General features: G+C 34.4%; 2 protein-coding genes across 2 annotated transcripts in view; one reads left to right on the top strand and one right to left on the bottom strand.

Annotated features, from left to right (window-relative positions):
- LOC135838338 (cytoglobin-2-like) overlaps nt 1-26681 on the top strand; it is a 386622-nt gene that overhangs the window by 16502 nt on the left and 343439 nt on the right. The window lies entirely within an intron of this gene.
- Nucleotides 1871-26462, bottom strand: LOC135838337 (putative ferric-chelate reductase 1 homolog). Its single transcript, XM_065353915.1, has 16 exons — nt 26021-26462; nt 14000-14313; nt 13822-13916; nt 11676-11817; nt 11295-11495; nt 11079-11189; nt 10835-10988; nt 9895-10166; nt 4144-4239; nt 3892-4051; nt 3508-3746; nt 3171-3417; nt 2967-3079; nt 2764-2880; nt 2562-2671; nt 1871-2452 (listed from the first exon to the last, which is right to left on the bottom strand). The coding sequence occupies exons 1-16, from the start codon at nt 26025-26027 to the stop codon at nt 2449-2451; spliced, it is 2382 nt and encodes a 793-aa protein (XP_065209987.1). The 5' UTR covers nt 26028-26462; the 3' UTR covers nt 1871-2448.

A 26681-nucleotide genomic window follows, 5' to 3' on the forward strand; every position in this document is an offset into this window, starting at 1 on the left:
TTTTCTTGAATGGCAAATTTCTCTCGACATACCCCCTTGAGAAATGGAGGTACAATTGAAATCCGTGTGTAACTCTACATGGATGAATCCCCCGCCCCCCCCCGAAACTCCAATAACTCACTACCATGTCAACTTCTGTAGCCAATATTTTTAAGGTGGTTAACCTACCTCTTGATAATATTATAATCCCTCGAAAAATGGAGTCATGGTTGAAATCCGCGTGTAACACTACGGGGGTGAATCATCCCCCATCCCCACTATCCCCACCCATGATAATCACCAGTAACTCGCCACCATGTCAACTTTAGCAGCCCATATTCTCATGGTGGTTACCTGATGACATACTAATCCCTTGAGAAATAGGGTTATGGTACAAATCCGCATGTAGCACTACAGGAGTAAATCATTAATCATTACCCATCCTGGACATCGCTAATATCTCATCACTGCAATTTTTCATTAAAATTACCATTTTTTGTTGAATATTTGAATGTAACTCACCCTCTTATTGACTTTAGCTGCTGATTTTTTGGCTATGGGAGTTTCTGGGGATGCTCTCGTACAAGCCTGTGGAATTATTTTCCAATTGGGAGTGTATTGTAAATTGGTAATAGTTTGGGTCGTTCTCTTGTTAGTTGATATTTGTGGCTCGTAAAACAAAACCATGTTGTTTTCTGAAAGATTTATTTAGGTATGTGCCTACTTGCTTTTGTTAAAATCTTAGAGAAAATTTGTTTCTCTTTTGCTGTCTGAGGAGTGTCTGTCTCATGCAATAATTGATTTTTTATAAATGTTTTGCAGTCTTTCTTTGGATGGGGAATTTTTTTTTTGTCAATTTACAACAATTGACATTTTTTTATGTGATCCTGAAATGAGTGGGCGCTTATTGCTTAATAATGATTTTTGCCCAGTAATGATCTTCAACTTTATTTTTCGAGGTGTACCTCCACGCGTTTCGTTGTTGAGGTTTTTTTTCTTCAATTCTCTGACACAATTTTGTGTTCATAAAGTTGGAGAAACTGGGCTAGAATCTTCGAGGTCTCGTTTGATAAGAAGGATGGTGTCACATTAAGTTACTTACAATCAGGTTTTACAGATGATGATATAGCTCGACAATGTCCAATTTGGCAACGTAATTCAAATTAACCTTATATCTGCTGTGAATTTATGGAGTAGGTACTAATGATGTAAACATTTCCTCAATGTTCAAAAAAAGGATTGAAAGACGTGTGAAACAAATCTCAAATTTTGATACTTACTTCCTCTTTTCACAGGGATACCTACAATTCCGTTTCCTTCCTATAAAAGTACACGCGAAGATGCCAAATGGAATACTTGGGAGTTGCTTAGAGAGGCAGAAAATTAGCATAAGAGAAACTTTCAGAGTTCCATTTTGAACAATGTCCCCTTCTTCTGTCGGCTCTGTCGAATCCGTTTGGTCAAATTTAATAATTTTTGAACGAAAACCCCTCTGTATACCGAAATTCAGCTTCCCCTGCCATTTTTCCACAAACTCCTTAATTTCATATTATTCTCCTGGACTAAAAGAGAAAGACGCAGTGCACATTGCGCATTCCTGAGAAGTGAATACTCTGACGTGTCAGTGTGTACTGATTATCCGAGGTCAACCAAGGTCAACGGGTCAACCTGATGTTCTGACTTCTGACTTTTGCGCTATCTGCTTGGTACGTGTGAAATTATATTTTTGAAGGTTGATTATAAGCAGAACGAGAAATTCTCTCTCATAAGGACTATCATGTAGATCTATGCCTTGAGTTGGACCAATTACTTAGGCCTAAAATGTCATCTATGTACCTACTTTGATGATTTTAAATTCATTCTATGGAAGTAAAACAAATAATTGTCAAGGTTATAACTTGATTAAATATTTACTGGCTTTACTTGACAAGATAGGTAGGTAAGAAAAACTCTCGAAATTATCGAAACTTGATGTACTTATGTAGAAAAAAATAATAATTAAATTACGTGTACGTACAAAAAGGCGTTCAAAAAAGCTATAAAAATAATCATAATAGGTACCTATAGATACAAATATTACAAAAATATCAATAATTGGAAGCGTTTCACAATTATACATCGTTATGTTTCTAAAAATACATAGATAGAGGCATAAACTTAATAAAAAATATCAGATCGGAATTAATTCTTAAAAAATAATGAAATAAACTTAATGAGTTGATAGGCTATATAAATAATTCTAAAAGGTACGTTTCGTTGAAAAGAATATTATCAAATAATTTAATCGGCTCGTAAAAAAATATGACAACAATACAAAATTGTGACTCACAAAGCAAACAAGTAAGTACTAATTTATATACAGAAAAAATCTAAATGCTACGTTTATTCTCTTCCAGTTGACAATTCAAATAAGATGATCAATCTTTTCTCAAATCTTTGGTAAAATGCGAATCTACTTCATGAATTTATTTACCTACGACAACAAAGTAAATCACATGTAAATTAGGATTATGTAACCTTATCATTCAATAAGGAGGTATAAAATGATGTAAATTAGGTACACCAAGGTAGGAGGTACGTACTTGCTATCTTCAAACATTGAAGAAAAGAATACTAATACTACCAGCAAGGCAGTAATTGCGACTATGATCAAGAAGTAAAGCGTAAAGATGCATTTTCTGAAACCAGAATACTGAAAAAAAGAAGGGAAATTGAATTTGTTAGCTAGGTACTTAGTTCCACGTGTGTTGAGATAAATAGGCAATTGAATAGGTATGTTATTACCGAAGCATCTTTTCGCGTTTCAAACTGATGAGGTATATTTCTACCAGTGTTCATGTCTTTCATTTGCATAGCGTTTACTCGCATTCCTCCAGATTTTTCACTCATGCATCCCCCAATCTAAAGTAAAAAGTTGAATAGTTACACAGATTCATTTTCATTTTTTGAAATTGAGTTAGAAAATGCCTATTTTCACTTCGCCTTACCGATAGAATCAGATGGATGAAAACGTAGAATGCCACATAAGCTGCTAAAATATAATCTGTCCATCTGGGAAGTTGGACTTTACTTAAATCTACTGCTAAAAATATGGTAACAACTGCAATACAAAAGTTAAAATTGAATTATCTACATTCAAATTATACCTTCTCATTATGTGAACTTTTCATTTTCGTATGCATATTACTCACTGGCAATAATATGGGCTGCATTTCCTACAAACCAATGCAACCAATTAAATATTGGTCTTCGACTAGAATCAGGATGAGGTCGGAAAAATGCGCTAAGAGGTTGGAAAATGGTCAGCGCGACGGTGATTATTCCTAATAAAGCGTGAGACCACGCATCACCACCAGATATTCCTCCAACTTCTAAATAAATAAGGACTACACCAGCAATTGTTAGGAGAAACGCTAAGAACATGAATGTTCTATGCCACTGGAAAATAAAACTCAAAATTAGCATATACCCAAACACGTAACCATATGTTTTGAAATATTTTCAGTTACTCAGTTTTGAGAAACTTACAGCGAACCAAACATCTTTCCCGCATACAGAACTTTCTACCCATGTTGATTTATAGTATCGCGCTAACACTATTCCCAAACTGGCAAGTCCGATCCAAGAAACTATCATAAAAGTTCCGTGCAAATTCATAAAAAGATGAGAAGTTGCTCTTAGTGCTGCAACATCCGCCAACGATCGTCGTTCAATGGCGGCTGCCTTTTCGAGATCATGGTAACCAAGTCGGCCATTAATGCCTGGCTCTAAAAAACACAAAAATATATTTCTTTTTAAAAATGAACTTTTGAAAGATTTTTTGAAAAACCAACTGTTAAATATTTCATTATTTTTAAAAAATCGACGGTACGCCTGTATATTTTTTACTGAACGAACGAAAGCAGAACTCACGTTTTATCGATGATCCTGACGCGACCAATAAAACATATTTATTATTTGCCAAGTCAAAGGTTTTCCCTTCGATATTAATAATTGGATTATTTAGCATCACAGTACATTGAACTTTTCCGTCAACAGATGAACCGCTCAAAAGGGTCAAGAAGTTTTGTCTCTGAAATACGAGCATGATAATAGCTGGTTAAATAACTTGGGTAAAATATAGGTATGAAAGTACAGTTTCTGGGAAATACATTCTGAACTTACCACTCGGTAATTTCTTTTATCATTTGGCACATTCCAGGACACATAAGGTCTAATAATGTTATCCTCTTGAGCGCATTCAAATACTACATCTTCACCCTGAAATCAGTGTAAAGTAGGTTATAACGTTTCAAGATTTTTATCCTGTATTTTTTTTTTTCAAATTCTGGTTTCAAATAGGGATCTGTTTTGCGCTGAGAATTGCCCACTAAAAAATCTAATAGATACATATCACCCCAATAAGATTTACTCTAGTGTGAGTGTTTCCCAGGTAATTGATTTTGGATGTGTGGAATTCAAATTATTCAAGCACTTGAAAAAATAATCGTCCGCAACTCCTCAGTACATGCAGAACTACTCCTAAACGTCATTTTGAAAACCTTAGCCCAATAATTCAAAGTTACCCTCGTAACAAAGGAGAGAAAACCGCCATGGTACTATTTTTCATTATTCGAAATTTCGAACTCATCATTGCAACTGAAATTAGAATACATAATGGAAAAAGAGCTTAAAAACCACAAACGCATGATTTTTCATTTTCTGATCAGTGAACTCTTTCGAGTGGATCGATTTTCAAGTTTTTATGAAGTTGAACTGAGTTTGAAAAAAGAACCGCTTTTCTGAACTGATCCCAGAAAAATGTACGTACTTATTTGAGTTTTTTTAGCTGGTAGAACCCTACACCTTCTCCATTTCCATGGAGCTGCAAAATTGAAAAAATGAAAGTGTAGGTAAAACGTACGCAGCTTTTAATTTCCAGTTTTTCCAGGTTTCAGTTTTTCCAAATTTCAGTTCAGATTTTAAATTTTGATTACTTACAGTACAGGTTTTGTGTTTTGTTTTCTGTTTTGTCGATTTTTCCTGTTTTCAAATTCAATTTTTTTTGTTTTTTTATTCTCAGTTTCAGTTCATTTTTTTTTAGTTTTGAAAATTATTTTCAATATACTAAGAAATTTCACTCCAAAATTTTTGTGCTTTTTGAATGAATTTCTTACCTTTTTTCGTTATTTCGCACTTTCTTGCTCTGGTATCAACCCTATTAGTAGGTATCTACTTATTGGTTTGGTTATGTTTCTTAAATTTCTAAAGTTCATTTTTCATTTAAAATTTTTGAAAAATTGCACAGTAAAATTCGAATTTATACCCGATTAAAGCGAGAACAAAAGCTTTGAAAAATTGATACTTCAAAAAGTAAAATAACTGATACTTAAGTATGAAAAAAGTTGATTTTCATAGCTTCAACATCTGAAAATTTTAATAATATGTAGACAATAGTTTATAGGAAATCATACGTATTTAAAAAAGGAATGAAAGCCTGAGCAAAGCAAAGGGCAAAAACCTTCCGAAAATTAATGATTTTTCGAAAGTAAATCAGCATCATTCGATGTGAGAAGTCAATTTTCAATCCTCCAATATTGATCTGAGAAAATAAAAGGAAAACGGATAGCCCGAGTGAAGCGGAGGCGAAAGCTGTGAAAAATTAATAATTCGAAACGTAAAACAACATCATCTTGAATTTTTGATGAGACAAAAAGTTGGTTTTCATGACTAGGTACTTATAGCATTTTCAGTTTTCAGGAAATTACATAGTCAATTAATATTTTTGAGAATATGACTGGGGCCCGAGCGAGGCGAGGGCAAAAGCTCTCGAAAATTCACTATTCATTACCCAAATTTCCCAACTTTCTCCAATTCACCCGATTTTTCTCATGAATTCCCAAAATTAGAATTTTCGATTATGTACATAAGTAAGTACAAGTATGGTAGGTACTGATATTTCAGTTTGACAAATTTTTCATGATACTTTCTGGGTGATAAGTATTTGAACATATTTTAGTAATTTTCAGTCGTCTGGGTAGTTTTTGCTTGCGTAATTCTGCTTCAATCAATTTTGAGATATTTAATTTTCCTTAACGCGATTGTGTTGTTAAAAATCATCAATTCGCAATCATATCGAGTATCTAATTAGTATCTTTGTGTAATGAATGACCTGAGAACTTCTGATTAATTTCCAAAGTGAATAAAAAAATGTCGATTGTCGCGTAATTTTTGTGCACCCTATACCGCATTATACCCTGTTACCCTGTGCGTTGTTGAAGATAGCCATTCGATTCATGTATGTACATTGCAACATGGCTGATGGCATTGGCAACGATGTGTTTCCATGTGTGGTTGGAAAGAAAACCTTTTCAAGTCGGTCGAGTTCATTTTTATTGCGAAAAAAATCAGAAATGCTGTGTAACTTTAATTTTCACGATCTATCAAGACTTATCTTGTAAGGCAACATAACGTAGTGGTTCGGTACCGATCTGAATTTTGGTGATTTCTAAGAATCTTATCGCACGCACGTAGGCATTTTCTTTGTTCGTCTGCCTCTGCCTGCTCCGTCGAAAAGTCGAAATTCGTTGTGTAGTTGTGTCAGTCTCAGACAGACTCAGTGTTGCCAAAGTCCGGAACTTGTTCCGGAATCCGGAACTTTTCAGAGCTGTCGGAACATTGACCGGAACTTTTCCTTTTGAGGAACTTTTTGGGAACTTTTTCCTTCACCGGAACTTTTTTTCGGAACTTGACATAAAACATGCAAAAATGGACGTTTTTTTGTTGTTTGGACCCATTTTTTCTAAAAATTTTCGCTCTCGCTTCGCTCGAGCGGTAATTTTGCCTTCATTTTCATATAATCACCACATATCACGACAACTTTCCAGAAAATTACCCTTAATTTCGATTTTTCATGTCTAAAAATTGCCCCCTCCTTGAGATAATCCTGGCTACGCTACTGATAGGTCACCCCTCTCATAGCAAAAAACATTGAAATTTTGCATAAAATCATGTTTTAAAAAAACGGAACTTTTTGTTGAATTTCGGAACATTTTTCGGAACTTCAGAAAAATTTTCTGTGGCAACACTGGACAGACTCTCAGCTCAGTTCAGTTATGTTATGAGTTAGTATTTGCTTCTTCACCGCGTGGTGCGTGTGCACGTTATCGTTGGTCGCGTAAATTTTTGTTTGAATTTTGAATTCTATGCTTTGATTTTGATATAAAATTTTAAAATGATCGTCGGTTTGTTCGAGTAAGTTGTCACTAATTGTGATCATGATCAATGAACGAAGTAGTGAGTTTCGTCGTTGCATCATTCTTTCACTTTGCTGTATGTCTTCCTTCAGAATCGTTATTTTCATGAAATCGCTTAATCGCATGCTGACGGTGAGTTTTGTTTTAGTGTTTTAGAATTGTAATGGATTTGGTTGATATTGAAACGTTCGTTATTTTAGCACCTAGCATTTTTTGGTTCACATAGACATCATATGTATTGTATTACCTGATTAGGTACATTAAGGTACATAATAAGTACATAATATTGTGGATTCGTCATCGTGATTGTTTGTGTGCAGTGTGTACTGTGTAGGATATTTCGTAATGTCGGTTGTGTGACATTGTGGCTTCCATGAGTTCCATGTGAAGATATGTAGTGCTAGCAGCGTACCGAATGAAAAGTAAGCTGCTTTCAGTGCTTTGAAATAATTAGCTGAAAGCTGATCATTCGATCGATATGACGATGGAAATCTAAAATAATCGAATTGAATGGAGGAAATGCAATAATTGCAAACCGTGCTAATTGTAGGTGTAATTTTTTTCGAAACACGTTTTTACTTTTTTCAACACGACGCATGCGCTTGTAGTGTTACATTAGAGGAAACGCTTCTCCAATCTCCAAGTTGTACTAATAAACGCCTAAAGATAGCGCTTGTGTTACGCGAGCTCTTGTGTTTTTACTTTTTACGTTCTCTTACTTCTCTTGTGAAAACAGTGAAAAAACGTTTCTAAACTGTGAAGTGTGAACACTTCGCATGGTTTGCATTTCCGCCATTCAATTCATTTTGAGCTGTTTCAATTTTGTACATGTCGTTGAGATTTTTTCGTTATTCTTTGTTTTGAATTTGAGGTCAAATTAATGGTCATTAGAAATCGAATCGATGACTTTGAGAACTCTAGCCTGGTTCTCGTAACAACATTTTCATTTTTTGTGTGAAAAACTCGAGTTGATTTTTTCATTTACGTACTTCCATCACTATGGACCCCCCCCCCCCCCCTATAAAGTTCGTGGATTGACTGATAACATATGCGAGTAGCTATTCGTGACATCTATAAAATTGCTCTCCCCCTCCCTCCTGCGTTTTAAATGTATATAATATGTACAAGTAGTTGATATTTATTGGAGGGTTTGGAAAATTGGGTATAGCCTGTACGAAAGTATCTACAGGATCATTCCACGTCAATTGGACCAAGAAGTGGTGGGGGGTTCGGCGATTTTTTTGAAATTTTTCCTGTGAAAAGACCTTTTGAAGGGATGACCAATGGCGCAAATCGCAGCCGTCTAGCCCATTTTTAAATGCAGCCAAGGGGTGTCAAAGTTTTCAGTGAACCTAAAATATCGTCAATTTCAGCGGTGGATTACTCGATAACCGCGATACCTACCAAAATGGAACTTTTTCCCTCAGTTAGGGGTTTTGAAAGGCTTTTTATTTGTTTATTTATTTGGTGATACATAAAAATCAGTGTTGTCACTTTTTTTTGTACGAAAAATTAGCTCAAAAAGTTTCGAAACGTATAGTTTTCATATCGTTCCGACTCTCAAAAATGTTGAAAAAAATACATTATAGACAACTTTTCATGCTGAACAACATATTTAAAAATTGGAATGGTAGCACGTTGCAAAGGCGATTTTAAAAAATTTAAAGTTTGCGAAAAAATGCGATTTTTTGATTTGAAACATGTAAAAGACTAAAAAGAGTTGTGATAGGTGAAGTTGACCCATTTGACCCCTATTTGTACGTATCTGTTGAAAAAGTTGAAAAAACCCTTTCACTCGATGAAATGAACTCCTCTCAAAAAAAAATCAAAATTCGAAAAGATTCAAAAAATGAACGAATTTTAATTTTTTTGTTGTGAGTGTAATTTTTAACAACTTTTTCATGAAATACGTCAGAAAGAGGTCAAAATAAGACAATTGAATAAATTTGAACTTTTTTGGATGTTTGAAATCGAAAATTGAATTTTTTCGAATTTTGATTTTCTTGTGAGGAGTTTATTTTATCGAGTGAAAGGTTTTTTTCAACTTTTTCAGCAGATACGTACAAATATAGGGGTCAAATGGTTCAACTTCACCTATCAAAACTCTTTTTCATGTTTCAAATCAAAAAATCGCATTTTTTCGCAAACTTTGAATTTTTCAAAGTCGACTTTGCAACATGTTACCATTCCAATTTTTAAATATGTTGTTCAGCATGGAAAGTTGTCCATAATATATTTTTTCGGAATTTTTGAGACGATATGAAAACTACGTTTCGAAACTTTTTGAGCTAATTTTTTTGTACGAAAAAAAGTGGCAACACGGATTTTTATGATATCACCAAAAAGCCTTTCAAAACCCCTAACTACTCATATGAGGAAAAGTTCCATTTTAGTAGGTATCGCGGTTATCGAGTAAGTAATCCACTGCTGAAATGGATGATATTTTAGGTTCACTGAAAACTTTGACGCCCCCTGGCTGCCTTTAAAAATGGGCAAGACGGCTGCGATTTGCGCCATTGGTCATCCCTTCGGGAGGTCTCTCCACAGGAAAAATTTTAAAAAAATCGTCGCACCCCCCTATCACTTCTTTGGTCCAATTGACGTGGAATGACCCTACTCGTAGTTTGGCGATAATAGACTGGTACTTACTACTTATTTATGAATAATTGATTATAATTACCATAAGTTTATCTTCGGATAATGCTGTAGCAACGTATGCGGCATTTTTGGCAGACATAGAAAATACGTATCTATTTCCTTGGACGTTGACTGAAGTGACAGCGTTACAATTCTTCTTGTCTAAGCATCCATCCGGTACCCCAAAGCACGTCTTCGTTGTATCACATCCATCGTAAAACGAATCCGGCACCGTGTCCGGAAGCACTTCCGATAAAGATCGGCGACTCTTGGAACTAGTGTAAATTTCGTCATGGTAATCAACTCCATTAGGATCTATTACACACAAAATTTTCAAAATTTTATTGAAAACTGTTTCAAGTAGGTACCTATTGAATCTACCGTATAGCTACCTTTCTTACATAATCGCCTAATGAGTAATGATTAATGACTATCTACCAATTAGTTAGGCCATCCTCGTCGAATTTTATTACCCTGATAATGATCATAAATTTATCATATGTAGAACCACTTCTTTTTTTTCACCTATAATGAGGGCATTTTTCCAAATTGGCGAAAACCTAGCTGGCTTTGACGAAAATCAGTAAAAAGAAAAAAATCGAAAGATTTTCAACTTCTCATTTTGCTCAGAAGATATGACTGATTTTTTTTTTTTCAAATTTCATGACTCTTGAACTGAGATTACAATTTCATCTCTTTTGAAGGGGTTAGAGATGTTTGACGATCCGAAAATTTGATCACAGAAGTTTCAAATCATAAGGAACGAATTCCGCTGGTCGGTTTCAAAATCCGAGGACAAGGCCATATCGCCTATTTTACCCAGCTATGCTCTTTCTGCATCAGTTAACCGAGACAACGAAGATGAAACACGTGTATTATTGTAGGTCTAGACCTACGTAGTACGTAAAGTCGTAACTAGAGGTATATGAATTAGGTATGCCAAATAAATAAGAAAAAAAAACAAGTTTTTTGCGAAGTCTTACTTGCTTCTCGTCCGGAAGCCAACAGCAGATAATATTCGTTGTTATTTAAATCGAATCTCTTATTTTGAATGTTTGTGACTGGATCTATTCTTATTTTACAATAAATGTAACCATCGGCGATCAAACTGCTTGTCAGGCTAATACCAGAATCGCCCTGTTAACAATTAATATTATTATTTCATCAACTCGACCTTTGAAATTCTAATTGAAAGAAATTTCAGTTTTTTTTTAAAAGAAAACTTACATAAATTCGAGGATCAAGTCGATTATTACGTTTAAGATTTGGCGCGTTCCAAGATCGATATGGGTAAACATTGTTACCTTCTTCGACACATTCATAAACAATATCTTCTCCCTAAAGTAAACAAAAAAAAACACCAGATTGAGCCTACCGAAAATAAATCTATGCATCGCCGATTCGCCATCCATCCTCCAAGTGGGAATATTAATTTATATTTACCATTAATCTATCTTCTGAGAACCCAACGGCGACGTATTTGGAATTTTTAGCGAACATTTCTATTTGAAAAGAGTTTGAATCAGGGCTCACAGCTACTAATCCGTTGCATGATTTGAACGCGATACAATTATCTGGATATGACAAGCATGTTTTACTTGTTCCGCAGCCATTGTAAGTAGAAAATTGAGCTGCGTTTAATCCCTATAAGAAATAATCGATGTATAGAGAAATATATCATTAAAGAAAGTTAATGATACGTAGGTGGTATCGAGTACATAGATTTGATAATTATATGTAGGTTTGTATGTATCAAAAATTTAGTCTCTAAATCTGAACTATATATTATCTATGTAGGTAGGTAGAAATGTTTGAAAAAGTTACCTGATCATTTCTAGCAGGACTATTGGGGAAAGATACCAGATCATTTCCATTAGGGCTATTGGGAACAGATCGTTTGCCAATTTGAACCGGTAACGATTCGACTCCAGTCCAAAACACCGAATAATTATACACGACAGTACCTCTGGAATAGAAATCAATACCACACATGTGATGGTTATTCAAACAAACTTGTAAAAAGAACTCTCGGCCTGATTCATCGGCCTCAATCGTATATGTACATTTGTACAAGTATTATTTTACAAAGGGGAGAGTAAGGCGAAGTCGTATAGCTCTGGAGGAAAAATATGAGACTTCAAAAGGGGGAGTATTTTCGAAAAAATCGTAAGTTTTTTCGCTTTCAGCCCCCCTACCATTATTTTTAGAAAAAATGACAGTCTCAAAAGATTGTATTTGAGATTCTGTGTCAACTCAGATCATTGCCATATAAATCCAAAATCAATTTTAGGGCTCAGCTTTTCTCTTTGGGTAAATATACTCGTATGTTTTGAAAACATTTTTTTCTCAAATATTTCGTATCAATTTATACCTGAGCATCGACAAACATCATCTTTGTAACTGGGAAAATATTTTGGAATTCAGTGGTGCCAATTTTTGTGATCATTAAATCCAATCTCAAATAATCAAAATAATTAGTCTAAAGTTGGTCAAATTTTTTAAAATTATTTTATGTAGTCGGAGAGCCCGCATCACCTGTCAAAATTTCAAGTGACAAAGTGCGTTTTTCGATTTTTGGTGAATTTTTGAAAATCAAATTTAGACCAAAAATGAGGGAAAAAATCAAAATTTTACCAAATTGACCAAGAAAGCTGAAATTTTGGATATACCTTATTTCAATACGCTACGAAGTCAACTGCAGGGGGATTTCGAGTCGTTTTGGAGTCTCCAGCGATTTTTTGAAAATTACTGGAGCCTCCAGCAGATTTTTGAAACTTGAAATTTCCCTAAAATTTCATCAAACAAAGATAGAAAGTCGAAATTCATTCTGCAAACTAATTTCAATATGCTACGAAGTCGACTGCTGGTGAATTTCAGGTCGTTTTTGAGCCTCCAGCGACTTTTTAAAAGGTCGCGTCGCTCGTATGGCGCTTTTTGGACAATTGAAATTTCCAAAAAGTAGCTGTAAGCTTCAAAACCATTTGAAACCATTATGTAGTCGACTTCATATCGCATTGAAATTAGTTTGCGAAGTAAATTTCAGCTACCTACCCAACTCCATTTGGTAAAATGTTGCGGGAATTTCAATTTTCAAAAATCTACTAGAGGCTGTAATGATTTTCAAAAAGTCGCTGGAGGCTCCAAAATGACTTGAACCCACCTGAAGTCGTCTTCAGAGGGTGTTGAAATTCAAGTGTAGAGTAAATTTCAGATTTCCATCTCCATTTGATGAAATTTTGTAAAAATTTAAAGTTTAAGAAATCTGCTGCCGGCTCCAGTAATTTTCAAAAAATCGGTGGATGCTCCAAAATGAATTTAAATTTACCTGCAGTACTTCGTAGCGCATTGAAATTAGTTTGCAGAATAAATGTCAGCTTTCCAACTACATTTTCAAGTTTCAAAAATCTGCTGGAAGCTCCAGAACTGCTCAAAACGGTTTGAAACAGTTTACAATCGATTTGGCATGTCGAAAATAGGGTATATCCTAAATTTCAGCTTTCTTGGTCAATTTGGTAAAATTTTGATTTTTTCCCTCATTTTTGGTCTAAATTTGATTTTCAAAAATTCACCAAAAATCGAAAAACGCGCTTTGGCACTTGAAATTTTGACAGGTGATGAATTGTTGCCTGATCCTTCGATTTACCGTTGTACGGTTTGAAAAATTTTGTGCAAGTCCTATGTTGGAACGCAAAATCTGCGATTTCAACTGACCGGCCAATCAAAATGCCTGCCATTTTGTAAGTAGGGCCACTTTTTTTTCAGTACAAGGGCTAGAAATGTTCCTTAGGATTCTCCCCTTTAAGAAAAAAGTTGTCCCTGAGGAACGACCGGGGGGGGGGGTGCAATAGATCCTTAACCGGGATCCCCGACTACTACTATTTCTTTTTTGTGACTGAATATTACGTAAAAGTAATGACGACGCGACGTACTATATGTCTATGTCAATAAATGTCTGTATAAGTTTACTCACATGAAAGTAACACTTCCTTCAAATCCTGCCAAAGGTTTCCAATCCACTTCGACCGATTGTTTCTTACTATTACTTCTATGTGTAACTGCAGCATCCTGAAAAATTAGCGATTAATTTCATTGCCAAAAAATGTATGCATTTAAATGCGTATAAATAGAGTACCAATCGAATACTTTACCTTATCTTGGCCGCAGTTCATGATCGCTGAGTCATCTGGTACTGCGATAAACGTACCGGGACTTTCCGGTGACTGGGATTTCGTCGTCAACAGAAATCCGGTGAAAAAATTCGACGCAGTTGCAGATATACGAGCTCGAGTCGATCCATCAGGATCTGTTTGCACGATGGTTATGCTATAAGGAGCTGGCGACGTCTGAGGTGCTACACCATGACCCGGAGTCATAGTTTTACAGCTGAGAGGAGGCGCGCCCGCTTTGAATCCATTTGAAAGATGAATTGCGCTTATAAATAAAAGTATCACAGGAACCATTTCTGCAAACAAATCGGATAAAATTAATACTTCCGGGCACGTGACAAAATACTCGGTTCTAAACACTCTTATCGTTATTGTCTCTGGCTGGAGGAACCAAATTCATGCGGTAGTAAATGAACACCTTATGAATACACTTCCTTCATTCTTTCAGGCGTCGTTGCACGGTAGATAGGTATCATTTTAAAAACGTTAACTAACTATTAGTTAGTTACAGATTCGTATTCAAGGTCAAGTTAGACATGATCGGCAATAGATCTGATATTATATGTGCGAATGAATACAATGAGGAAGTCTGTGAGTCAATCTTGGTAAGGAGAAAAGTTGATGTAAAGTTTGAAAAAAAAATCATACCCATACTCCGGTAGTTTCAACTAAAAGTGTTAGGTTTAATGGCGGATTTTCGATATATTTTATGTAAACGATGAAAATGCTGAATAAATAGGTTGTTTACATTGCACGCAATAAATCAGCATCCATGCCGAGTAATTATACGACCTATAGTACATACCTAATTACTTTGTAACAGTTTGTTAAGTGCTGCGATTCAAAATGTACAGCTACCTAAATTATTCCAGATACTTTATGCAGTACGTAGTACGTACGTTACTTTTACGTAACATTTCGTCGCGAAAAAGAAAGAGTATAATAATAATAATTTTGCGTCATTTCGTGAGAATCGGTACAATATAAAGTGAAATGAATTTTCGTTTCATTCGTCACTTATGATTACACTTAATGATATTACCTACTGATGAAACGTAATAAAACGAGTGGTATTCCCGTTAAAAAAAATCGTAGAGTATGAAATTATCAATAACTAGTTTTTTATTACGAGTAAGTAGGCAGGTTCGTAAAAAAGAAGCAGATCAGGACTAGATGAAAATATTTTGAGGGACGGCGAAGTGAAAATTCTTATAGATGGCAAGGAAGGTTCAGAAGTACCCACATCTGAATCGAACGTTGTTTTACCTCTTTTACGGTTTTTTGTTGGGGGGGGGGGGGGTAACTTGCACCCAATTCATTCACAAAATGGTCTGTTTCTAAAATGAATAGAGATCTTAAGCCATCAAATTTTTTAGAAAAAGTAAATAGTATATACTCGTATATATTTTTTTCAAGTTCTCAAAATTTTTGAAAGTTGAAAGACTATTGATGGGTAAGAAACGTGAATTTGTCCCAGAGAGTTTTAAACCAGGGTGTCTACCAGGTCGCTATAGCGTTAAAAGTCGCGAAAAGTCGCGATTTTGAAAATAGGGCGCTAAAGTCGCTAAAAGGTCGCGATTTTTGCTAAAAATACCAAAAAGTCGCTATAAATTGTCCAAACTTTAAATTTTAAAAACTTTTCGTATTATTATTCAATGTTAATGCTACTGCCAAATTAGCATTTTAAATAATCATAAAAATTCAAAATTTCAAAAGCTTTCGCCCTCGCTTCGCTCGGGCATATTATTTCGTTTTCTTTAGCCAAACGTTGAGTCTTGATGATAGAAAAATTGACTTCTCACATTAAAAATGATATTTTTTCACTTCTGGAGAATTGTGAATTTTCGTGTTACCAGTGCTTTTGCCCTCAGTTGGCTCGGTTCGTACGGGCCATGTAGGTGTATTTTTAGAAATATGTACCTATTGTAATATTTTGGAAATTATTGTTAGATTGCTGGAGGAGCAGGACCGACGAGAGTTACCAAGGACTCGCTCATTCTGGAGGGTCCGACAATAAAGAAAGGGCCCGTGATGGAAGAAAAACGTGTTTTTTTACTTTTCAAAAGTCAAATTTTCAAAAGCTTTTGCCCTCGCTTCGCTCGGGCTTGTTTTCTTTTCTTTTTACACATCGAAATTTCTGAAAAAATATCATTCAACTTTCAAAGTTTTGAAGTGAAAGAATGAACTTCTCGCTTAAACAAAAAGAAAAATTAGTGGTTGAAATGACTAGAAAAAGAACAATCGAAGAAATTGAAATTTTAGAACTGAAGAAAGTTAAGTAGATGGAAAAGGAAAAAGAATAGCTCGAAAATTTGGATGACTATTTATGTCACATGGAAACTATTGAAAGTTGTCCAAACCTCCCCCCTCCCACCACCCAATAAGTGCAAATTTTATTGGAACCCAATTTTTTTCGTTAGAAAATGGGGGGAGGGGTACTGAAAAAAAGTCGCGAAAAAAGGTTCTTCATAAATTTCTTTTCATGTTACATGGGAACTATTGAAAAATCCCATTTTTTTTGTTGAAAAATTGGGTGTGGGAACTGTTGAAAAAAACATTTTTACGTTGGAAATTTTTTTTTGTGGGGGGGGGGGGGGTACTTTTAACTGAAAAAAGTCGCGAAAAGTCGCTATTTTTGAGAATTAAATTTTGGTAGACACCCTGGTTTTCAAGTTGATATTTGCATTGTAGATGACTACCATTGACACAATCTAGAAACTTCCTTGTGGAAAGTTTCAGCCCGCCGACTTCTCGTTTTTGAGACATCCCCCCCTCTAAAATTGTCATCAAATTTCCCTATAATTTCCTTTCAAATGAGGTTTTTTCAATTATTGATCATTTTTAGCAATGTGAATTTGCGAGGTACAATTTTAAAAACTCGGTTTTTGGATGTATTTTGACCCATTATCATCATTTTTTTCCAGAGCTTTTGTTTAGGTGCATCATGATCAAAATATTTATTGTGAAGGAGGTAAAATAAAAATTCGTGAGAAAATTTAGGTACATAATGACTGGGGCGACGTTTTTGCATGATTCGACACCGTTGAGCACGATTATGAAGTCAGATTTTGTGCTACAATTGAACTGATGAAAATTTCCATAATAAAAATACTAAAATTTCTGCATTGTTTTTGGTATTTTTTACCTCACAACATAGTCAAATTCACTGCAGAGTTTAGTAGATTAGTTTACAATTCTGCATGCTATTTATTACTGCAAAATGAAGTAATTAGTACTATTCGCCATTGTAAGGTGTACTTACTATGATTTGGTGTGATTTTCACTACACTTTGAGGCAAAAAATACTGAAAGTCATGCAGGGGGCAACTTTACTATGTTTTTCTAGTACTTTTCACTTTCAAACGTGTATTTATTTAAGACACCATACACCAATAGAGAAAAAAATTACTGATGAACTGATCAAGGAACAAAATTTGATATTATGTATGAAAAAAATACGATTTACCCTACACACAAGAACTTTGAGAATGAGAAATAGAATTTTTCAGGAAATGATATGTTCAATTGTTCAACACAACAAACAAAAACCTTGAGAACAATACTATAAAACTTTTTAGAAAAAATTATGATTCCCACAATATACAACAACTGAGAAAGAAATGATTGAAAAAAAATAGAACTTTTCAGAAAAAATGATTCACACAACACACGAAAACTTCAGTACAGATTTTTCAACGACATAGTTGAATGTAATGTACTTATAGTTTTTATGCATCAGTGTTTGAAGACAAAATCTGGTTTTCTTGTTTTTATGCGATTCGAACCCTCTGGGCATGAATACGACTTTAGATTCATGCAATCCTTCTAATGCTTCTGCTTCAACTTCAATTCAGATCTTATATTGTCAAAGTGAAGCTACTTTGATAATATTGGTGTCGTGTTCATATATTGTGGATCAGAGCCCTCTACGCTGATACATATCAGAATTTCGAACAATTGATTCGAGAGGTCGAAAATAGGTTTAATACAAATCTTGAATTGGCCAATATTAAAATTTTTAAAAGTATAAAAAATTTAAAAATTGAATCTAGCATCAGAAATGTTTTCTGTATGGTGATGTATGTGGTATTTTAGAATGCTCTTTTGAATTTTCATTTTCCAGCCCGAAAAATGTTCTCCCATGTTGAAGTACGTTCCCGATAAAGCATAATTTTTGTAAAAAAAGATGAAACCCTTGCAATAATTTTCCTGGCCAATTACAATGTTTTTTTTTCGCAAAATTTATTTTAAAAGTTTCGAATATTTTTAAATGCTTGAAAATACTACAATTTTAAGAACATTAATTAAGTGTAATGTTTTTCAATTTTTGGGATTTCTTTTCATCCAATCGTGAGCGTAATATAGAAAAATGATCGGAAAATTGTTTTAAAAATCTATTTGATAGTTGGCAAAGCGGCTCTAAAAATTACAATAAAATGTGATCGGTAAAAAAAAAGTGTAGAAAAAATATTCCTATTCTCTCTAAACCCTATTTTTCTAGTAAATATACACATGTTGAACTGTTATCAGTGTAGACCTAGATGCAAATTAGGTATTATGCGGGCTGACCATGAGAAAATTCTATTAGAGGAAAGTCCGATACCTTACCTACATATAGGACGTGCCGTAAGTACTTGATTACCGCTCTAAAAAACAACATTAACAGTGTCTATACTGATAGACATGATTCTCCTACAAAATGTACATGTACATTGTACAATGTACATGCATAACAATATTTTCGTGTCTGGATTTATGGTATCGCTCAGAAGTATGTAATTAGGACCAGGGTAGAATTTTGGGACACCCATTAGCTTCCCCAACTTGGCTGTTTTTTTCAATTTTGTTCTTGCATTTCGGTCTAAAGCTCATTTCTTTTGTGGTTTTATGCTCACGACCCTTCCTCTTTCTCTACCAATATTCAAGATGTCTGCCAGGTCATCGAAGTCATCCTTTTGGCCAAAAATTGATCAAACAGGTGTTCAGTTCTCAAAATTGAATGATAAGTTCTTAAAAGTCCAAAAATATTGTTGTAAAAATTGTTGTTGAATTTACCTCCCAGATATACTAAAAATCACCTTAAGTTGGTAAAAAATTAGAATTTAATTACATTTTTCGAAAATTGCTTGCCAAGTTGTTGAAATGTCGTAAAAATTGTTTAAATTGGCTGAAAATTGATGAAACATTGTAAAAAATCGAGCAAAATATCATAAAAAAATCAGTTATGAACAAAAAAATTCTGAAAAATAGATCAAGTATTGATATGAAATGAATTGGTGAAAAAAATCACATAAGTAAATTATCATAGAAGTAACTTGAAAGTTACCAAAAATCGATAGAATTTCAGTAGTGTTATCAACTCTGAAAATGTAAAAAATCTTGACATATTTTTTTCAGTGATTTGTGTCGAAAAAATCCGATGAAAATACCCCATCAATTTTTGAAACCCGTGCGTAATTTCATTAAAAAAATGTCGCCCAGAAGTCATCGAAAAGGTTATCTTTTTTCATTTTTTCGATTCGCTCGATTAATTCATTGAATTAATTCACCAGTATGAAAAAATGATCATCTGCAAATGTTTCTCTTGAACCCAGCTAGATTGGCAATCTACGTATATATGTAGCTGTTCATTTCTGACGAGTTACATTAAACGTTCCCCATGAGTCACATCTGCCTTCATTCTGGTTAATAGAACAATCGCATTCAATGATGCATAATATGTATTTCATGGAATAGATTGTTGACTGTGGGTGCGTATTTTGGGGAAATCCCCATGAAAATGAAAAAAGTACATTTTTTTTTTGCCACCGTATATGGTCGATACTTCTTTGAAATTGGCAATTCTCTGTCAACCTCCCCCTCACCTCCCCTCCGATAAACTTCAAATCAATACTCTTATTGAGGCACGTGTCTTTTCAATCTCAACGTACCTATGGCATTATTTCTGCATGATTTATTAGATCTAAATCTCAGATTACTCTCATTGGATTTTAATTGAAATCGAGTTACGTGAATTTACGCACCGCTTGTAAAATACTCGTAATTTAGTTTGAAATTAAACCGTACGTGAAAAATGATATCATGATCGCAGCAACAGCAACGTCCTTGCCGGCGAGATCGCCAAAAAATCACGAATAAGTTTTTCTTCATCGCGAAAGATAATACCACCTATAATACCTATTAGCATTCAGCACATGGATACATTTTGTCATTTTAATGACAAATTCGAAAATATATAGGACGCTGAGCGAAAAAGGACGTTTATATATTTTTTTCTCTTCTAATGAGAGCCAACTGTGGCAATTTAACCTTGCATGAAAAAGACATAAGGAAGCCGGTGTGTGTGCTATCATCTGTAGTATATGCTGTAGATGTAGAAGGTGTACGGTATATCATACAAGGTAAATCATCATTGTGTACGGCGTATAGCAAATAGTTTATAGTCAATAAGGTAAGTAGGTGGTCACACCGTTTAACATGGCGTGTCATGTCAGTTGCTGGATTGATATGGAAAATCAGTTTAGCATTAGCATTAACCCTGTATCGAGCCTAGTAGAGATTTATTCGTCGTTAATGATCTATTTTACGGAAAATTCGCGAGTAGGTACTTAGCTAGCTTAAAGCTTGGTAGGTATTGAAAATTTTTTGAATTTGGTAACTATAAACTGTCGATGCACAGTTTCTGGTTATGGTTCCATCTTTCTATTTTAAAATTGGGTAGGTCTGGATATACGTCTGAGCAACGCCCTACAGTCGTCTGTATTCGACTTTTTCAAGGTTTTTCCTATAACTTAAGGTGGTTTAAATTTAGGTACCAAGTGGAAAGTACTACGAGCGATCGAATGCGTTTGTAATTTTTATACTCGTAATATGACGATTCATAAATTCGTAATAAAGCGAAAAGAATCATAAACTAACGACGAACTGTAATGTAATGAGTAGATAATTGGTACTAGTAATAATCTAAATTGAGAAACTCGATGAAACTTCGAAATACAAGTTGGTTCCTATTTAGCCATTTACCTTTTAAGAATAGACACAAAGACGAAATAACTTCTTTTGTGTATAATAATTAATGTAGGAAAAAATTCGACGAATTTTCAATTAGATAAATACTTAAAACGTCTGTCATAAAAACCCATCGCACTCGTGATTATTATTTACCTCCTGTCAACATTTATAATTTCATATAGTCCGGTTCGAGTACGTTCTCGAGTAAAGGCAAAGGCATTTTTTCATTATATTTTCAACCTTCGAATACAAATAACAGAAATTAGCCACCTATAAACTCGTGTAGGTATAAGAAAGACCGAAGACCGTTAGCTAAGTATTTTTACATTAAAAATTCAAACCGTTTCGATTTCGTAGAACAGTTTAGGAGCTTTAAATCCAAAGGCATCTACATCGAAGCGAAAAATTTAACACATGTAGTGGAATGACCTTACGGTATAGGTAATTTAATGTCAACGTCATTTACTCAAAAGTTACCACCGCAATAAAATTCCAAAGGTATCGTGAAAATAATAAACGGATCGGCGGCGTGGCGATTCTCTCCTACTTCTTCAACCCCCTCCTGCCTAATTGAAGTTTCACCCTATACTTAGCCGGCATACCTACCTCAATTTACGAAATCGGGACGCGTTCTAATTTTTATACATGCACCATTCGAACTCTTGAACACATCGTGTATGTGTATGTATATCCGAGTGTGCTTTGTGTATAGGTAGGTGTATCGTTTTATAAAAGGTGATCACGCAACTTTATAAATTTTCAGTGATAACATTGTTATTAAACAAAACGATTTCGCGTACTGAGATACTTATAGGCATTCGATGAAGTGCTAAAACAATCTTATTCAAACAAAAAGAAAGCACTCGTGTTGAAACTGCCAGTGCCACGCCGTATGGAGTTGAATTACTTCATTATAATATCATAATGAAATGTAATGAAGGCAGTATATGGACTATGTATGAAAACAAGCGGAGGAATATGTTTTCCCTGCCTACCCGTCTGTCTGTTGAGAAAATTGCTTTCGATTTATATTGGATTGTGGATGTATTTTTTCAATTTTTAATAATTATGTACTTTCTTTCATCCCAATTTTTGTTGAAAGATGATTTTTCTCCGATATTTTCATTCATTTTGCCAACTGATAATTGTTGGTCTAAAGATGAAAAAAAAACAAGTGGAAAATTTTTTAGCAGTGTTATTTCAAGTTAGCCAAAATCTAAATTTCTCCTTCTTTCCAAGTTGAAAAATTCGTTTCTTTTCTAAATCCCCTCTAGCCCTCTCACTGTCCAAAAAAAACACAACTTTTTGGATGGATATTTTCGTATTGTAACATGACAAATTGAAAATTTCATAATGTTGTTTCAGTTCTGGAACAGAGCCTGTGAGCGATCACTGCAGTGCTTGGCAACTTTTCAATAGGTATCATTAGTATTATTTTTTTCGAAGCCTCCTCCTCCCTCCCTCAAAAAAATTATAACAATATGCAAATAAAAGTAAAGAAGTAAATTATCATTTGTCCAAACTCTGAAAATGTTTTCTGACAATGACTCATCGAAATTACTTTCTCGATTTTTTCCTTGAAATTTTGAAAAATTTCCAATTTCAACGTTTCAATTTTTCAATATTTCATTTTCAATATCGACGCAGAGCAGCAGAGTTTAGAGTAAGTATGTAAAAGACAATTTTATTCAAGCTCCTGTACATGTTGATGGCCCACTAATGAATATATAATTTTTTTTTTTCTTCCCCATTTTCAAAACAGTACAAATTGGGCTGAATTTCTAGTGATTATAGTTTTTGAAGAATTGCTCACAGTCAGTGAACAAAATACTCGTATTTTATTTGTCGATAGAAATTTGCTGAAAGGGTACAGAAAGATGAAAATGATGAAATTGTCTCTTTGACTTTGATTTCCGAATTTTCAGACCTCCACATCGAGTGTTGCTAGAGGAAGAAGTTTATAACATATCCGGAGCCCCCCCCCCCGCAATAAAAAAATTATAACAATAGGTAATGTAAATAATAGCAGAGAAAATTTACTTGACCGATTTTGACGAAACGTGGGTCACATTATAGGGTCTTACGAAAGCTTTTCACTAAAGTATCATGACCTCCCCTCCTTCCCCCTCAAATATTCACATTTTTTATTCAGCTCAATTTCCATGAGTATTTATTTTTGAGGATTTTTTTTGTGTACCTTGAATTAGAGAAGTCTCGTCAAAGTTTCGCAAATCGAAAAATAGTCTCGTCTCATTATTTCTCGCATAACATAGGAATGCAAGCCTGTCAGTATCGTTTAGTAATTAGTTTCTGGTATTTTTTAGGGGAATTTACCAAATGCATGGCACTTTACATTGTTTTTTTTTACATCAAAAAGTTTTTTAAAAAAAATTTCGCGTTGAATTTCAATAAATTTAACTCGATTTTTGAATTTCTTCAATAATTATAAATAAAAATATATGTATCTCACCTGAATGAACAACGTACATTTTCGTAAGCATTTTTTGTGTATGGGTGAACGACCTTCAAAAAATGAAAAGGAGAAATGATTTCACAATTTTTCTCACCCTAAAGAGATCACTAGATCAGTGGTCAATTTTGACTGAAAAATTTTCTTTTCATAATTGTTGCTATATCCAAAATAACGCCCATCAACACCACTTACACCTCCAACCTTCCCCTCCAGCAGGAATGCAAATAAATGAACAGTGATTTTGTAATTAGATCAATTCTTTATTCAATTCAACTTGTAGGGAAAGTCTCCCAACCAGCACAACAATTTTCGAAACGGTCAAAGGGGGATTTTGGAGGATCCCAAAAATACCCAACCAACCAAAATTTTAGGTGCTGAAATTCATTTCTAAAAATCCAAATTTAGGGGAAAATGGAAAAAAATCAAAATTCATTTTTTGAGTGATTTTTGAAAATTTGAAAAATTTAGAATGTTTTGAAGGTGATTTTCGAACTGTTTCATGAAGTCTAAATTTTTTTGAGCAAAGTAAACTAATAATATGAGTAATTCCTCTAATGCAACTATACATCTTCATATCAACAATTGGCACTTTTATGCTATTCTGGAGCCTGCAGCGATTTTTTGAAATTTTCTCAGGAAATTTCAAATCTCTCTGGAAGGGTCAATAATGAACTTCAGTCCTGTAGTTTTGATCTGTGCTTATTAGGCACCCTCTCGATCGTTTCAAGTGGTTACCTCCAAATTTGAGGATTTTTTGGCGAATGATCGTTTCCAACTTCCGCTTTCTCCCCTCAACCCCTCCCTCAATTAATTATTATTTTCAACCAATCAAATTCTTGAACGTAGATGATACGCGAATTTCTTCATTTTCAATCCCCCCCCCTTCACAAAATACAAACCGTAAGTACCATTTCTTTGAGTCATGCTCAAAATATACGAGTACGAGTAAGTACTTATAACCATGAAACGTTGCTTATACTGCATATATGTACGTACAATCCAACGATCCAGTAAATAAATTAACATCACGCGGGAATTGTAAAAGTGAATGGCTATAACTGTATACGATAGTTCAACCTCCAAGCCATCAAGGTTAACTATTTAACAATTATGGTTATTCATTTTTCAAGAAAAATGTGGTAGAAGCACCGCAAATATTTTACTTCAATTAATCGTGTAAAAACTGTATCTGTTGCCGGCTTTACCCAGGTATCATAGATATAGGTACGAGTAAATTGGTAATTCAATCGCGGTTTCTAAAATCCCACTTTATGAGTGTCATTAAACGTTGTTATATCATCCCGAGCTGTCATAAAAAAAAAGAAATGACCAGTCGATCGATTATTTCGATGAGAAAAGGAGCAATCCGTGACCTTGAATGATCTATGTAGCTTCATAATCTATACACAAATAAATAATGAACAATGGATTTCGCATTGTTCTGCTTGATTACTACACATGCTAGGTACACAGATAGACAAAATCTGTATACAGCATCATTGATACAGTGTTCTCACAACCTTCATTTCTGGTACGAAAATTCTCTCGACGAAATTCCCTTCCCCTCCAGAGCATGTTTGAATTTCGAATATTATGTAGTTTTGAAATAAATCGACCATCGGGTAAGTATCATTGTCTGGTTTGATGAATCATGTAAAGTACTGATAGATAATTTGTGATTGATTACGTTATGAGAGATTGCTACGTACTTTCATTATCGCAAAAAAAACCCGCAATAGTCATCAATTTTTGTTCTATTCATTTATTTACACATTCACTTGATAATTTTGAAATTAGAATCTGTTCTGAGAAAGAGTTGCATGAGAATTGTGTAAACATTTTGAAAATGATATAAAAACACTTAAACAAAACATTTAAATCGATAAAAATCATCCAAAATTGATATAATTTGGATAAAGTTCGTAAAAATTGCATAAAATATTGTTAAAGTGTGTTTAAAATATCATGAAAACACGTTGATAAGTATTCAAAGGTGTTCGGCACTTTTATTATTATCAAAAATGATTCATATAAATAATGTAAGTATTCCATAAAATCAAAAAATCTCAATTTTGTACCACTTCAAGTATATAAATTGGTAGATATTTGTGTAAAATTATGAAAAAAGATGGACTTGTAGGTACCACAGAACTTGTATTGTAAAATATAAATGTCGGTATTTTGTGAAGCTGCCCACACGAAAATAATGTATAGCACTAAGATTGTCATCTTCACGAAACTATACCTACTGATAGTAAAAAGCAATTAAGTAGGATATACTTTTGTCTTACAAAAAAATCTTTTGAAATAGATACACACTGCCGTTATAAAAAGTACCTATCCACATGTCACATAACACCAAACAGGTTTGAATAAGTAATCATTTCGAAACAAACCAACGAAATACCGCTTATAATAATATGTAGTATTCGAGCTACGAGTAGGTACACATTATCGTCTAAAAAATAATAAGAAATCGGTGGTATAGGTAAATTCGAATCAATTATACACATTCTTACTTATCATAATACTGCAAATTTTTTCTTTTGGTACTTCATGCACGTGGGAATGAATAAAATTTGAAACGAAAACACACACTCAACTTTCGCCGCGAACGAAGTAAAACGTTAATCGCGCCGTATCAACGACAACAAAACGACAACATGAGAAAAACACGCCCGATGACCGCAATAGCAGAACACCAACTCGCGTACTCGCGTAGTCGATTAAACTCGGGCAAGGGTTCAGGTGTCTCAGGTATAAGTTTAACCGAATGTATACTCTTAGGTATGTTATTTAATGACAGTCGTACTACGGCGACCGCGTTGCCCAAACCAGTTGAGTTCCCTTTCATGAGCAAAATCTTAAATCTACCGCTGCGTTGAACGATGTTGTTTAATGCATCGCGTACCTACGAAAGCACCGACTACACATTACTCTCGGCGATGCCCGATGGCCGATGCCATTCCTCCGTACATGTAATGAACAATCCCATTAAATGAAATGGAATCCATCGCCGCGTCCATCGACCAGTGTAACCTTGGAATAAAATTCACATGTGCAGCTGGTGTACTTACAGTGGTGTTTTATGAATAAGTAGTCGAGTAGCTGGTACAGTAACTGCATTATATTACTCGTGAAGTTAAGCTGTGTGATGCTGTGATAATGATGTTTGTTTAT

This window comes from Planococcus citri, chromosome 3, assembly GCF_950023065.1.
Source record: "Planococcus citri chromosome 3, ihPlaCitr1.1, whole genome shotgun sequence".
NCBI classification, from domain to species: domain Eukaryota; kingdom Metazoa; phylum Arthropoda; class Insecta; order Hemiptera; family Pseudococcidae; genus Planococcus; species Planococcus citri.

What these genes read in the sequence shown, in the direction of transcription:
- LOC135838337 (XM_065353915.1), bottom strand. An exon ending in TCTCAGAAGATAGATTAATG is followed by an intron (nt 11,190 to 11,294) that starts GTAAATATAAAT and finishes TGTTTACTTTAG; the next exon opens with GGAGAAGATATTGTTTATGA. An exon ending in GGCTTCCGGACGAGAAGCAA is followed by an intron (nt 10,167 to 10,834) that starts GTAAGACTTCGC and finishes TGTGTGTAATAG; the next exon opens with ATCCTAATGGAGTTGATTAC.